Here is a 14,621-nt window from a genome sequence, read left to right on the forward strand (position 1 = left end):
CCTTCCGTCTTCCACAGCTGTTATCAAGAACTCCTCACCGAATTTAAAAGCTATACCAGAATTTACACTGATGGATCAAAGGATGAGGAAAAGGCTGCTGCAGCCTTTGTTTATGGAAATCACACAACGCAAGTTCGCTTACCAAATGGAACATCGATTTTTTCAGCCGAAATCAGAGCAATAGACCTTGCTCTGCAACATATAACAAGCAAACGTATTTTAAAAAGTATTATCTTCTTTGACTCACTATCAGTACTTCAGTCACTACAAAATAGAAAACTGGAGAATCCATTATTGGAAAACATACTCGTCAAAAATACCGAGATGAGTGTCTCCCACGATATAATATATTGCTGGTTACCTAGCCATATTGGTATTAAAGGTAACGAAAAAGCAGATCGCGCTGCTAAAATGGCCCTTACTCAAGAACCATCTGATTTTAAAATACCGTATACTGATTTTAAACCTTGTATCAGAAAGTTCTTTCGTCAGAAGTGGCAGGCATCATGGAATGATGCTGTAAATAACAAACTTCATGCAATCAAGCCAACTCTAGGAGAATGGACTCCTTCCTACAGAATCATTCGTAGGGAGGAGATAGTCATTGCAAGAATCCGAACTTGTCATACTTACATCACCCACTCCCACATACTAAAAGGTGAAGACTCACCAGAGTGCGTTTCTTGCAATGAACCATTCACATTCAAACAATTTATGATAGAGTGTTTTGACCTGCAACCTACGCGCGATCGTTATTACATTGTGCATGACATGAAAGAACTTTTTAATACTATAAACATCACTCGTATTTTAGATTTCCTTATAGCAGTAAATATTTACTCAAAACTCTGACTTTTATGCTATCACCTTGTGCAGTTTTATGCAATATATGTGCCGTCCCATTTTAATACCTTTTCATCCTTTTTCATTAACATGGAACATTTACATCTCCCGTTGATCGGGAAGCTTTATTTTGCACCGTTACCATCTTACCGTTTTTAATTTCAACCAATTCTTCTTTGATATCGCTGGTCGATATAGGACATTTATAATTTTTTAAAAAGTATACAAATTACATTTTGTTTGGCGCTAAATAACCTAACAGTGCTGATGCGCCGTTAAAAAATCAATCAATCAATCAATCAATCAATCAATCTTTGGCGGAAATGGAGATGCAGAGAAAATTTAAAAGTGATCATTCATTTAACCTAATTGGTAACAATTTTATTCTTTTAATTATTTTTTTTTACTTAGGTCACCAGCCCGGGGCATGTGCCTAACAAATTTCTTTTAGCACTTACCAGTCCAGTACATAAACTATTATATCAGACTGCAGATTTAACTTTTGAATGTGCAACCCAAATGTAGTCGCCTCCTGTCTGCCTCGCTCGCCAATGTTTATGTTTGTATTCGAGTACTGGCTTGAATAGCGTCACGGTACCACGTGATCTGTCGCTCATCAAAACTCGGAAAAACTCGGCATTTTACGGAATCTTGGTATCTTCCACGCAATATAATCACTACCCGCTTACAATATTTAATTTATAAACATTGCAGTCGAATTAAAATCTGTAGAGAATTACATACGTAAAAAGAAAATTTTCATTTCTAGTCTCCTTTAAAATCGGTAGCTTGCTTGTGGAATCTACACAAAGAGGGCAGACTGATAACACTGAAACAACTCAAGATGTTCTCTGATGATCTAGTAACCTCGTTTGCACCCACATCACTAAATTTGTCAGTGTTATTCGTTGTCGTGACTTGGTTGGGGTCTGCAACACAGAAATAGTCAAAGGGATGAAAAAAGCAAGGTATCACTGCCGTCCGAAGGACTCGCATAAAACGTAACTGCAATTTACAGGACTCCAACACCATTATAATCACTTTAAACACGCCAACAATACCTAATTATTATATACTCATTTTTTTCCCTGTTAACTTTACATTGTCAGATACGTTCAATATTCCCCGATACTGAACGCGCGCTACAATACACATCTAGCATTCACGTGAATAAAGGAACTACTTTCTATCGTAAACAAACAACGACGCAGACGCCAGCAGTTTTGATTTGTAAACAAATCATATACACTCGCGTAAGAGGCTCTTTACGTTGTGGTTGTTTAAATTTGTTTCTGAATGAACTAAAACATATTTCGTGGGATGCAAAAAAAACCCCAGCTGTTCTGGCACATTCAGCATTGATACAATGTTACGGATTTAGGCTAGCTACATTATACAAAAGACAGAAGATTAGGTCCTTACAAATAACATACAAGTGACAAGGCATATACTGTCTTCTGTATCTAGTGATAAGAATGGCAAAATAAAATATACTTACAGTTTTACATCTTGAATTTCCTCAAAATGTTTTTTCTTAATTCTGCAATCCGAATTACATGAGCCATGTCATAGGTTTTCAATCTGGATTACACATTTCGAAAGTGTGATGTAATTTCGATGATAAGTGCAATTGCATCCTCCTTACTGCACTCAAAATGAAATAAGCATTAAGTTCCATAGCGTCTTTTTGATAATTGTAATTGAAAGACTTCAAATTTTCCCACATTATGATTTCAAACATTCAATGACAGAGACAGAAACACATTTGCAGACGTAAAGACGCTTCTCCCGCGACACTTCAATCCAATGTATTTCATGTATAATTTGCACAGATGAATCCAGTCCAAAATCACAAACTTTCGTCGAATCGAAACAAAATACCAAAATATATTCATTCCAGATCAAATGGAACAGTTGTTGCAATGCGCATTCATTCACAATATGACAGCAAATTTCAATTTTAACTAGACACGCTATTTTCTTTCGAAAGATATGTCGAGCGCGCGACTAAGTTCATATTTATCTGGGCTGGGCCCCGAGTGGCCGAGTGGTCTAAAGCGCTCTCCGTTACGGATCACTGCCATCTCACCTCTGTCTGCGTGGGTTTGAGTCTCGGATTCGGCCAATGTGGGTATGGGACAAAGCTTGCCAGTAGCTTCTCGAGGGTCGGTGGTTCTTTCTGGGAATTTCCCAGGATCTTCCTCTACCATTAATACTGGCCGCCATGTATAGCCTATCGTGTGCTGAAAAATGGCGTTAAACAACAACAACAACAACATTTATCTGGGCGGAGTTATATGCGCATTAATAATGATGTCATTGTGTAATGACAAATCTGCGATTGTGTATTTAGTTTGGAATACGGCATTCATTCATTTACGTTGTTTGTTGTAGTGGATTTTGTTCACATAATTAAACCTTAGGTAGAATTTTAAAAAAAATGAGCATATAATTAAAAGGTTGCTGCATTTGTATGGGAAAATATGAACTCGTTTTGTCGGAAGGATATATTGCGCTCACAAGTTCGTGCAGTATTCCATCCCAAAACTCGTTCATACTTTCCCATACAAATGCAGTAACCTTCAAAAATTGTTACAAGTTAAGGTGTTCAATGTTTCAAATGTCAGAGGTACGGACATCGTGAAGTCGGAAGCTCCAAAACCTAGCCGATGCTGATACCTTCCTCATGAGGAATCCCAATGAAAGCAACTCCATACTGCGTCAACTGCAGAAAGGAGCTCCACGCCAGTTCCAATGACTGAAACATTTAAACTGGAGAAGGAAATAAAAAGGGTAATATACAGATCCAATATCCCCTTTCCAAAGGCTATAGAGATTGTTAAAGCTATAACCTCTTTACCTGACCCAGCCTTCTGAACTGTAGAGTAGACCAGTATGAAAACAACGAAAGACGCATAAGTACGTCTGATCCAGCCTTCTGAACTGTAGATTAGACCAGTACGAAAACAACGAAAGACGCACGAATATGCCTGATCCAGCCGCAAGCTCAAACACTAACACACCACACTATAAGCCAAGAAAAACACTGTCTCCACAACTACATCTTGCAATAATCACCAGATACCAAATCACCAAACAAAACGAAACAGAACTCAACGGGCAGAACAAAGGACCCGATGACCCTGTCAAGGTGCATAATTAGTTTTGGCGACTTTGATGACATGGATTCAGCAGAAACTGGTCCATGTAATCAATGCGGCTCCAGACCTACGAACAAAAAATCTATCCCCGTATTTCCTTCTGATAAATAAGCATATACATTTCCTCCACGAAAGGTCTAATCTAATTACCACACCATCACTACTTTTATTTCATAATGAAGAAACCCGTCATACAATGGAATTACTGAGGACTTGAAACTAACTACAATGAAATTCTTCTGCTTTTACGTGAACATGATTTTGCAGTGGTATGTCTGCAGGAAACCTTTCTAATGGTTACTGACAATATCACACTGAAAAACTACCCCTTTCTAACACATACTCGAAAAATGTTGGCAGGGCTTGAGGAGGAGCTTCCGATGTTGTGAACAATAGGGTTCCTCGGAATGTCATTCCTTTACAAACCATTGATGTAAGCTTCAATATAGATCGAGTGATTACTTTTTTTTCCATCTATATTCCATCAAATACTAACTTGCTATCACATAAATTAGGCAACCTCGTTCAACAGCTGCCCGCCCCATTTGTTTTACTCGGAGATTTCAATGCCGATGGGGATCAAACTACATAAGCGACATGTTAGTAGAGTCTGCATGAAGCAACAACTGCGCTCATGAAACTGCCACAAACAGTGAACGATAATGCATTCATTTTTAGCACACTGTATATCAGGAGTTGTCTTTCTTGATTTTGGTATCATGATAAAAATGATTTTTATCCATAAAAATAAGACCATTTTCATTGTATTCTCTTAAAATAAAGTGTTTTGATGACTAATTAGTGCCACTCTATAGCACTTAGTGCCTCTTAGCGGTATATACCAGGATCGCTGAAACAGTGAACACACGAAGGAAGAAAATAAAAAAGCGTTTGAGTACCCTCTAATATTATCCATGAGAATAATTTCAGCATGGCGGCTATGGAAGAAATGTTCGGAAGCGATGCTGAAAGCGACGGTAAATAAGTTGTAAACGAAGGTTTGATTTCCTGTATGAAGAACAATTATCTTTGTATCCGTTCATTTGCATTAAGGTTCATTTTAAAGCTACATATATATGATTGTTCTTAAAGCTGGGACAAGTTCATTGTGTCATGTGTTTTCGCGGCTCGTGTGCGATACATGCCTTTATTTTTAAGTTGTTCTATATGGTGTTTAACAGTTTGGCAGTAATATGCAAGTCATACAGGTCGTGTAGACGTGTGATACTGGCTATTTCAGCTACATGTCTCCTTTTGAGTGCACATAACTAAGTTTAAATGGCATGTATCTAGACCAATATGTAGTCCTACATGGTAAGATGTATCGTATTTGTTTTGGTAGCACCACAGGGGCTCGTTACAAAGAAAATCAAGGAATAGGGGTTCTAACCTGTAATACGTTTTCTTTGTAACGAGCGCCTGTGGGTAGCACCAAGACATAAATAACATAAAATAGTCATGCATTGTAAAACTAGACCAACAAATAGTTCTCCACCTTTTTTCCCTCACATGCTGGTGATGGAGACCAGCAATACCTTGACACTATTTGTGCTGCAGTTTTTAGAAGCTCATTCAAGGTTTTTGCACATGATATAAGGACACGTCAAAATGCAGTGCTGAAAGAAGAAAAAATTTGAGTCACAGGGCCAGGGCTGGTGACTTAAAAACAATGACAAGCCCAGACTGAAATTCTACAAGCCTGGACTCCAATGTCCATATGTCCAAATTTTCCCCTTTTAATACAATTTGTCACAGAAACAGTGCAATTGCTACAATTCAAATATAAATTTGATAGGGGGTTTGAAGGCAGTGCAGGTATCATTAGTGTTCATCATTTCACTCACTATGAGACTGGATGGTCCTGGTGTTCAAATGTCTCGGCTGGATTCTTCAAGTTGAACGAATCCTGGTCAGAACCAATTAGACGCATGTCAGTATGTTGTTTGCAGTATGTGCAATTAATTAATTGCTTCTCCCCGACCTTATTTTTTTTAGTTTTGTTCATGAAGTAAAACTCTGTTGACCAGTTCTGAAATTTATTTTTGTTGGGCTTGGATGATACTGTTGATAGCTAATTACCACATAAATCAACTTAAAAAATGAATCACACTTGAACACTGTTCTGACAGTTGAAATGACCATGCTTTGTATTTCATATGTGTAGTAAAATCCAACTTAAAGAAACATTGCTCCTGTTCAAAAACTTCTCCAAAACCTATAATACATATGGCTTAAACATTTTCGTTCAAAGCAATTATACATAATGACTTGTTTGCCTACACACATCTAGCATATCCTTGATTGACCTCTGTTGGGCTGTTCAATGTCTTGTGCTTACCTGTGTAAGTAGCACAATGGATTCACCCACCGCAGTCTTCAGACACTTCTCATTTGCTATTGTCAGTGAATTAAGTAATATATGAAATGGTTGTTTATACCTTTTAAATACATGTACTGCTATTTCAACTTCCCAAAGGATAGTTTTACATCAGCTGCAATTATGACTGTTTACCAATTATATATTTTACATGTAACGGGCATATAATGTTGTTCATGCTGTTGTGGGGTTTAACACCATTTATCAGCACACAATAGGCTATGCATGGCGGCCAGTATTAATGGTGGAGGAAGAACCCGGGAAGAACCAACGACCCACGAGAAGCTACTGACAAGCTTTTTCACATACCCACATTGGCCGAATCATAGACTCGAACCCACGCATACAGAGGTGAGATGGCAGTGATCCGTAATGGAGAGTGTTTTAGACCACTCGGCCACTCAGGGCCCCGTCATATAATGAAAGTGGTGGTGTTTTTTTTTTCTTTCTTTGAAGATTACTGAAAATTGTTTTTTCAAAGCATGACCATCTCTAGGGGTTTGGGAGTACAAAATTCATGTTTTCTAGCATGACATGCTGTGTTACAATTTGATTAACATTAGATCTATCTCCATTTCATGTAGGACAGTTGTGATCTGATTTTAACCAGATTGCACCATGTTTGGCCAGTATGTCAACATCTTGAAAATACATTTCTCTATTAAATCAGACAAATTTGATTATTTTTATTTTTGACAAGCCTGATGAACATCTCTTTTAGAATAATCTGAAATTGAACCCTGGACATCGGGTTATTAGACTTTTTGCACTGAAATGAAACAGTTGGGTCTAAAGGTGTAGAAATTAGACATTCCTTCTATCTCTTTATTATTATTATTATTATTATCATTATTATTATTATTATTATTATTATTATTATTTGAATATGTAATATATTGAACCGAACATACATTAAATATATTTAAATTTTTTCAATCTTTTTATTAATTTAGCATATTTAAAGATCTTTTTACAAGTTTTTTGTTCAGTCTTATTTATAAGAAAGATCTCTCTTTTTCTTCTAAATAAAAAGACAGTGAATAATTTCATACTGTATAGTTTTCCGTGGATTTATTTTTTTAAACATGATATAGGAGGTTTATGTCATAGTAACCATGTTTTTATATTGCCTTTGCCATCTCAAAGATCTCATTTTTGTCCATTTCCTGCTTTTTGAATGGTAACAAAAACCAATATGTGGACTGCAGACCTGGCTTGAACGGCTAACAATCACTCCAGGCCCATAAACTTGAGGCAAATATGGTTCCATAAATTGGACATTTTCATTGTGTTTTCTTTTATTTGAATTGTTATCTGTATTTAAATTATATTTTGTTGAGAGGCACCAAGTGGTCAAAGGCGCTTGTCTTATCCAAACACAGGGATGGTCCTGGCTTTTAAAAAGCTGTCGCCAAAAAAAACGCCAACCTCAATATTTTGTCGCCAATTTTCAAAACGTGTTGCCAAAACAAGTAGTGTACATTTTATCAAGTGTTAATTTAGTCTATTAATGTAGCAGGCAATGAAAATTACAAAAGATGGGTTAGTTAATACTCTAATTACAACAAGCATTAACAAAATGTTACAAAGTGTTACATGAAGATCCGTCGCTATTTTAGGGCTGCCCACTTGTTGAATGTAGTTTCAAAGTCTAATTTTTCACATTTGTACATGCTGATTCTCATTAAATTCTCGAGAGATGAGATGCAGAGTTTATTTCTGATGTCAGTTTTATGAGGTTCATCTTACTGAATCCACGTTCACAGTCTACAGTGCTGACAGGTGACACCAGTAGTCTCTCAGCAGCCCCCACCCCCCATGGCTAGCTTCACAAAGCTTGTAGTGAATTGCGTCCTAAATCCCAAGAATGATCACTGAATGCTGTATAAATTTTCTCGACAAGCAAAATTGGATCTCCATTCCCACGAATGAAACTTACACGAGTCAACACCTGGCAATATTGGACCGTATATATAAGCATAAATTCACACCAAATTTAGGGATTCTTTCACTTCTGTATTTTGAGAAATAAATAATTATTATTAATTATGCAAAACTGTTTTTTTTTTTTTTTTTTTGCTATTTCTTGTTGCGGAGTTTAAGTCTCTGCAGCCGTAACACAGAGTGATGGCAAAAGGAAAAGATCAATGAGTAAAATGCTGCACTGGCGACAGATATAATTGTGATTGAAATTTTTTCCATTTGCTTTGTATTTATACGCAGTAGTCGGTACTTCAAAGGTTATCAGTTTTCTATGAAGGTTCAGCAAAACTATTGTATTGGTATACGTAAAAAAAAAAACAAAAAAAAAAAAAAACAACAGAAGGATTAGCCATTCAATTAATTGTATCTGTTCTATTCGCATCTTCAGAAGTCTGTCAGTTGTAGGTATAGTTCGGTAGCATGATTGACTGTATCACAGCATACAGTACTCAGCCCAGATGTCAGCATAAGCAGATTATGATGTAACAATGCACTGTAAAGATGGGGTTGTCAATACGAACAAAGGATCGTTTGTGTAACAGATTGATTCCAATGCATTGCTTAGTCAAGTTTGTGGCTTCCTTTCATTCTCCCTTTTAATTTATCCAGTCCAAATCCATGATTGTATGTACAAATTAAATAACCAAAAAGTCTGTCGCCAAAAAAATCGCCAGATGGGGTATTTTTGTCGCCAATAAGGAAAAAAAATCACAATTTGCGACATTGGCGAAGCCAAGGACGATCCCTGCAAACAGTATATCTCCTTATCTGCTTGACTTCAGGTTTCTGCTTGACCAGTATGGGTAAGTGAAAAAGTTTCATGTTGGTCTTTGCTTCTTCTGACGTCATCCTGGGTTCCTCTTACACCAAATTATGCTGTTTAACAAATTATACTGTGCTGAAAAATAGTGTTGAACCCCATAAAACCTAACCAAAAACCAAATCTCATTTTGTCAAAAAAATGTTTTAATTAGTACTTAGAGTCACTGTCAGTGAACACTGGTGATCCAGTTGATAGCGTCATGGTATCAAAGATGGGCATGAAGTTAGGAAGATCAAAGATGCGTACTAAATGTACCCGTCTGAATTCCCTAGGAAAGAGACTTGTCTAGTAACTAGATGCCAGTCAATAATCTTGTAATACTTGGATCTTCATTATTAATGTGTGATAGGTCCAGTCTTTTCCAGTTTAAAGAGTGATGATAAATAGGCTTAGCACTTGGACTTCATGAAGTGCATCATCGATTTTGTAGTACTAGGATAGTCTCTCTTAATGTGCCATAGGCCATAGGTCCAGTTATCTTCAGTTTAAAGAGTGCTTAATACCTCAGGCCTATGGGACTTGGAAATTCATCAAAGCTATATAGTGCTTAATGCCTCGGGCCTATGGGACTTGGAAATTTATCAAAGCTATATAGTGCTTAATACCTTGGGCCTATGGGACCGAAATTCATCAAAGCTTTATAGTGCTTAATACCTCAGGCCTGTGGGACTTGGAAATTCATCAAAGCTATATAGTGCTTAATACCTTGGGCCTATGGGACCGAAATTCATCAAAGCTTTATAGTGCTTAATGCCTCGGGCCTATGGGACTTGGAAATTCATCAAAGCTTTATAGTGCTTAATACCTCAGGCCTGTGGGACTTGGAAATTCATCAAAGCTATATAGTGCTTAATGCCTCGGGCCTATGGGACTTGGAAATTTATCAAAGCTATTTAGTGCTTAATACCTTGGGCCTATGGGACCGAAATTCATCAAAGCTTTATAGTGCTTAATACCTCAGGCCTGTGGGACTTGGAAATTCATCAAAGCTATATAGTGCTTAATACCTTGGGCCTATGGGACTGAAATTCATCAAAGCTTTATAGTGCTTAATGCCTCGGGCCTATGGGACTTGGAAATTCATCAAAGCTATATAGTGCTTAATACCTTGGGCCTATGGGACCGAAATTCATCAAAAGCTTTATAGTGCTTAATACCTCAGGCCTGTGGGACTTGGAAATTCATCAAAGCTATATAGTGCTTAATACCTTGGGCCTATGGGACCGAAATTCATCAAAGCTTTATAGTGCTTAATACCTCGGGCCTATGGGACTTGGAAATTCATCAGAGCTATATAGTGCTTAATACCTCGGGCCTATGGGACTTGGAAATTCATCAGAGCTATATAGTGCTTAATGCCTCGGGCCTGTGTCACTTTGAAATTCATCAAAGCTATATTATAATAGTGCTTAATACCTCAGGTCTATATGACTTTGAAATTCATCAGATCTGTATAGTGCTCATGTGAAAAACTACACGTTCAGCTATAATTAACAGTCCTTGTGCTGACTTGCCACTTTTTAATTCTCATCTGTATGGCAAGAAAGTAAAATAAACAGTTGCATTGCAAGTTGTAAGGCAGAAGTAGTGGATGAATGCTGACTAATTGAATGCTGCCTTTAAGGCAGAAGTTGTGAATAAATGCTGAATATGCAAACTAATTGTACTGCAACTGTTTTAAAGGTGCAGAATTTTCAGGACAATAAATTGTACTTTTCTACCTTTTGTTTTCACCATCCTTCATATGCCATTTTCATTTTACTATATATATTAATGTTATCCAATTTTTTGTCTGACTACTAAAGGTGAGTATGTTCTGTTGTTTCAAAGCTATTTGTACCAAATCAGTATCAGAATTTCTTGCCAGAACTTTGTTTCTTAATTTACAGATAAGGAGGAAGGTGAAGATGGGTCAGAAGGAGAAGCTCAAAGTAACAGAGGATCAGGTAATGAAGCTGTTGGTTTTGATGTTATGTAGGTTTCAAATGTTTTAGATGCTATCAAATCTCATGCATCCTGTGACCATCCATTTTGATCTAAGAATATGGGCTACTGAACCACTTAGACATGATATTTTAATGATACTGAACCACTTAGATGATATTTTAGAGCTATTGAACCACTTAGATATTTTAGAACTGTTGAACCACTTAGATGATATTTTAGGGCTACTGAACCACTTAGATGATATTTTAGGGCTACTGAACCACTTAAATGATAATTTAGGGCTACTGAACCACAAAGATATTTTAGAGCTACTGAACCACATAGATAGTTTAGAGCTATTGAACCACTTAGATGATATTTTAGGGCTACTGAACCACATAGATGATATTTTAGGGCTGCTGAACCACTTAGGTGATATTTTAGGGCTGCTGAACCACTTAGATGATATTTTAGGGCTGCTGAACCACTTAGATGATATTTTAGGGCTACTGAACCACTTAGATGATATTTTACAGCTATTGAACCACTTAGATGATATTTTAGGGCTACTGAGCCACTTAGATGATATTTTAGTGCTACTGAACCACTTATTTTTAGAGCTGTTGAACCACTTTGATATTTTAGAGCTACTGAACCACATAGTTTAGAGCTGTTGAACCACTTAGATGATATTTTAGGGCTACTGAACCACTTAGATGATATTTTAGGGCTACTGAGCCACTTAGATGATATTTTAGGGCTACTGAACCACTTAGATGATATTTTAGTGCTGCTAAACCACTTAGATATTTTAGAGCTATTGAACCACTTTAGATATTTTAGAGCTATTGAACCACTTAGATATTTTAGAGCTATTGAACCACTTAGATATTTTAGTGCTACTGAACCACTTAGATGATATTTTAGGGCTACTGAACCACTTAGATGATATTTTAGGGCTACTGAACCACTTAGATGATATTTTAGGAATACTGAACCAGTTAGATGATATTTTAGAGCTATTGAACCACTTATATAGTTTAGAGCTATTGAACCACTTAGATATTTTAGAGCTGTTGAACGACTTAGATGATATTTTAGGGCTACTGAACCTCTTAGATGATATTTTAGAGCTATTGAACCACTTAGATACTTTAGAACTATTGAACCACTTAAATAGTTTAGAGCTGTTAAACCACTTAGATGATATTTTAGGGCTACTGAACCACTTAGATGATATTTTAGGGCTTCTGAACCACTTAGATATTTTAGAGCTATTGAACCACTTAGATAGTTTAGAGCTGTTGAACCACTTAGATGATATTTTAGGGCTACTGAACCACTTAGATGATATTTTAGGGCTACTGAACCACTTAGATATTTTAGAGCTATTGAACCACTTAGATATTATAGAACTATTGAACCAGTTAGATGATATTTTAGGGCTACTGAACCACTTAGATGATATTATAGGGCTACTGAACCACTTAAATGATATTTAGGGCCATTGAACCACTTAGATATTTTAGAGCTATTGAACCACTTAGATGATATTTTAGGGCTTTCTGTTTTCAGTAGGATTTTAACAATTTATTTTCAGAATGTCAAAACTTCTTATTGCAAATCAAGAAATTGTCTGGATTGGTCAATAAGTTTGAAATGTATCCTTGATAATAGTGAATTATGACAACGCAAATAGATCAGATTAATGGGTTCTTGTACAATCAAATATCCACGAGGTACTTGCAGTGTAAATGTATATAAAAAATATCCTTGCTGGGCCTAACTGGATTTTTCAAGATCTATTTGATAGCTGCCATTGATAACACGACATACAAGATTGACTGCAATCATTGATGTTATATTAACAATACCTGGTGAAATATGACGACCTCCACCATATGCGTCATTCCTTACTTGAGAATAATTGCTGGTGTGGCTATTTTTCTCCATACATCAAAGATTTTAGTAAAGTTTTCATTGATAAGATCAATGACTGTTTTCTTTAGTTTTTTGCTGTTAAATACAGGTAGTATAAAATTTGGTAAATGTATTTCAGTTATTCTATAATGTTTGATAAACAGTTGTTTTGATGTTATCAGTTTAGAGTATCAAATACCTAATGGACCTATATGACTAATATTTTCATCACCACTAGCGACTACTATTTCAATAATAATTTTTTTAATAGATTTGAGATCTGGTTCAACTTGGTTTAGATGTTTCGTCATTATAATACTGAGATTGAAAAGAAAACAGATTTTGTAGATCTCTAAGTTATTTAGATTGTTTAAACTTAATACTTCTGGGAAAAGTTCTGTCAATATATCTTTCGTCGATGATAGATTTTTTTCCTTCATCATCAAAGTTATATACAGTCCTTCTTAATTTAGGAAGTCTCATGCCATCAGACGCAATAAAATAGTCCTCCTCACTATGAGATTTCCAAAGATAATTTTGATATTCTGGAAGTTTTATGAATATTTTTTTGTTCATGGAGAATTCATTGCGTTGTGGTTCTAATGGTTCTTGATATTCTGGCGGAATTTCTGGCCATCCTAATACGGTTCTTGTTGATGATTGATATATATCTATAGCATAATCGAAAGAGTTTATTTCTGTCATGGCTGATAATGTTGGTTCGTGAACCGTAATATCGATTTTGGATTCTTTTCCCGTGACAAATTTATATCTGCACTGAAATTCGTTATTGATTTGTTCAATTTGATAATTACCTGTGGGAATACAACAACTTGCCAATCAGGGGTTCCATCTGGTTTATTTTTATTTGCAAATGCCAATGAATTATTTGCTTGCAACCCAATGAATGAATTTTATCTAATATTTGGCCAACTGTGATATACTCGTAATTGTGCTAGTGCTATTTCTTTCACTTGAATTGCAGTTGGAAAGTTAACACTAAATTCAGGATTGGTTGAGCTTGCTGATATCATCATTTTTTAAGAGGTGTATTAGCAACGATCTGTTGTAGTAATTCGTTTGATGTTGACATTATTTATAACCCCTGATTTTAAATCCCGATTTTCTAAATCGGACTTAGATTCTGACATAGTTATTGCCTTGTAAATCTTAATCATTTCAGTATCTGATATTATTCCATCACTAAGTCCTGATGATATCAATGAAGATAATTTAGAGTATGCTGCTGTTGCTGTGTGCAACTTTATTGTATACTCGTGCAATTTTTTATTTGTACATGTAGATTTTTTTTCTCTCGATGATATTAAGAACACCAGCAATTGACCTATCGCCAGTTGTCAATCATTTTGCTCGATTGACCAATCAGCGAGCGCTATTATACACACCTCCAGGCACTGTTTACGCCCACCATTTTCCTCTGACAAGTTGCTTCTGTCGATATCAACTCAGCTATTGTATATCAATAGTTTTTTTCAGTTCTTCATTTGAATACTTCCAGATAATAAATATATCATCAAAAAATCTGAACCAAAGAGATGGATTAAACATTTTGTTTTGAATAGGATCC

The 14,621-nt window shown here is 36.1% G+C and overlaps 1 protein-coding gene across 2 annotated transcripts in view; it reads left to right on the forward strand.

The window, feature by feature from the left end:
• Positions 1 to 4,835: 4,835 nt before the first annotated feature.
• Positions 4,836 to 14,621, forward strand: part of LOC149793928 (uncharacterized) — an 88,129-nt gene continuing 78,343 nt past the window's right edge. Inside the window, exons 1-2 of one of the 2 annotated variants that reach the window (XM_089967863.1) lie at positions 4,836 to 4,981; positions 11,077 to 11,133. In XM_089967863.1, coding sequence (XP_089823989.1) covers positions 4,936 to 4,981; positions 11,077 to 11,133 — 103 coding nt within the window. In that variant the 5' untranslated portion in view covers positions 4,836 to 4,935. Of the gene's footprint in view, positions 4,982 to 9,148; positions 9,168 to 11,076; positions 11,134 to 14,621 lie in introns of those variants that run through there. The other variant, XM_089967864.1, reaches the window with a different exon arrangement.

This window comes from Sinohyriopsis cumingii, chromosome 8 (assembly GCF_028554795.1).
Source record: "Sinohyriopsis cumingii isolate HCF-2022 chromosome 8, ASM2855479v2, whole genome shotgun sequence".
NCBI lineage: Eukaryota > Metazoa > Mollusca > Bivalvia > Unionida > Unionidae > Sinohyriopsis > Sinohyriopsis cumingii.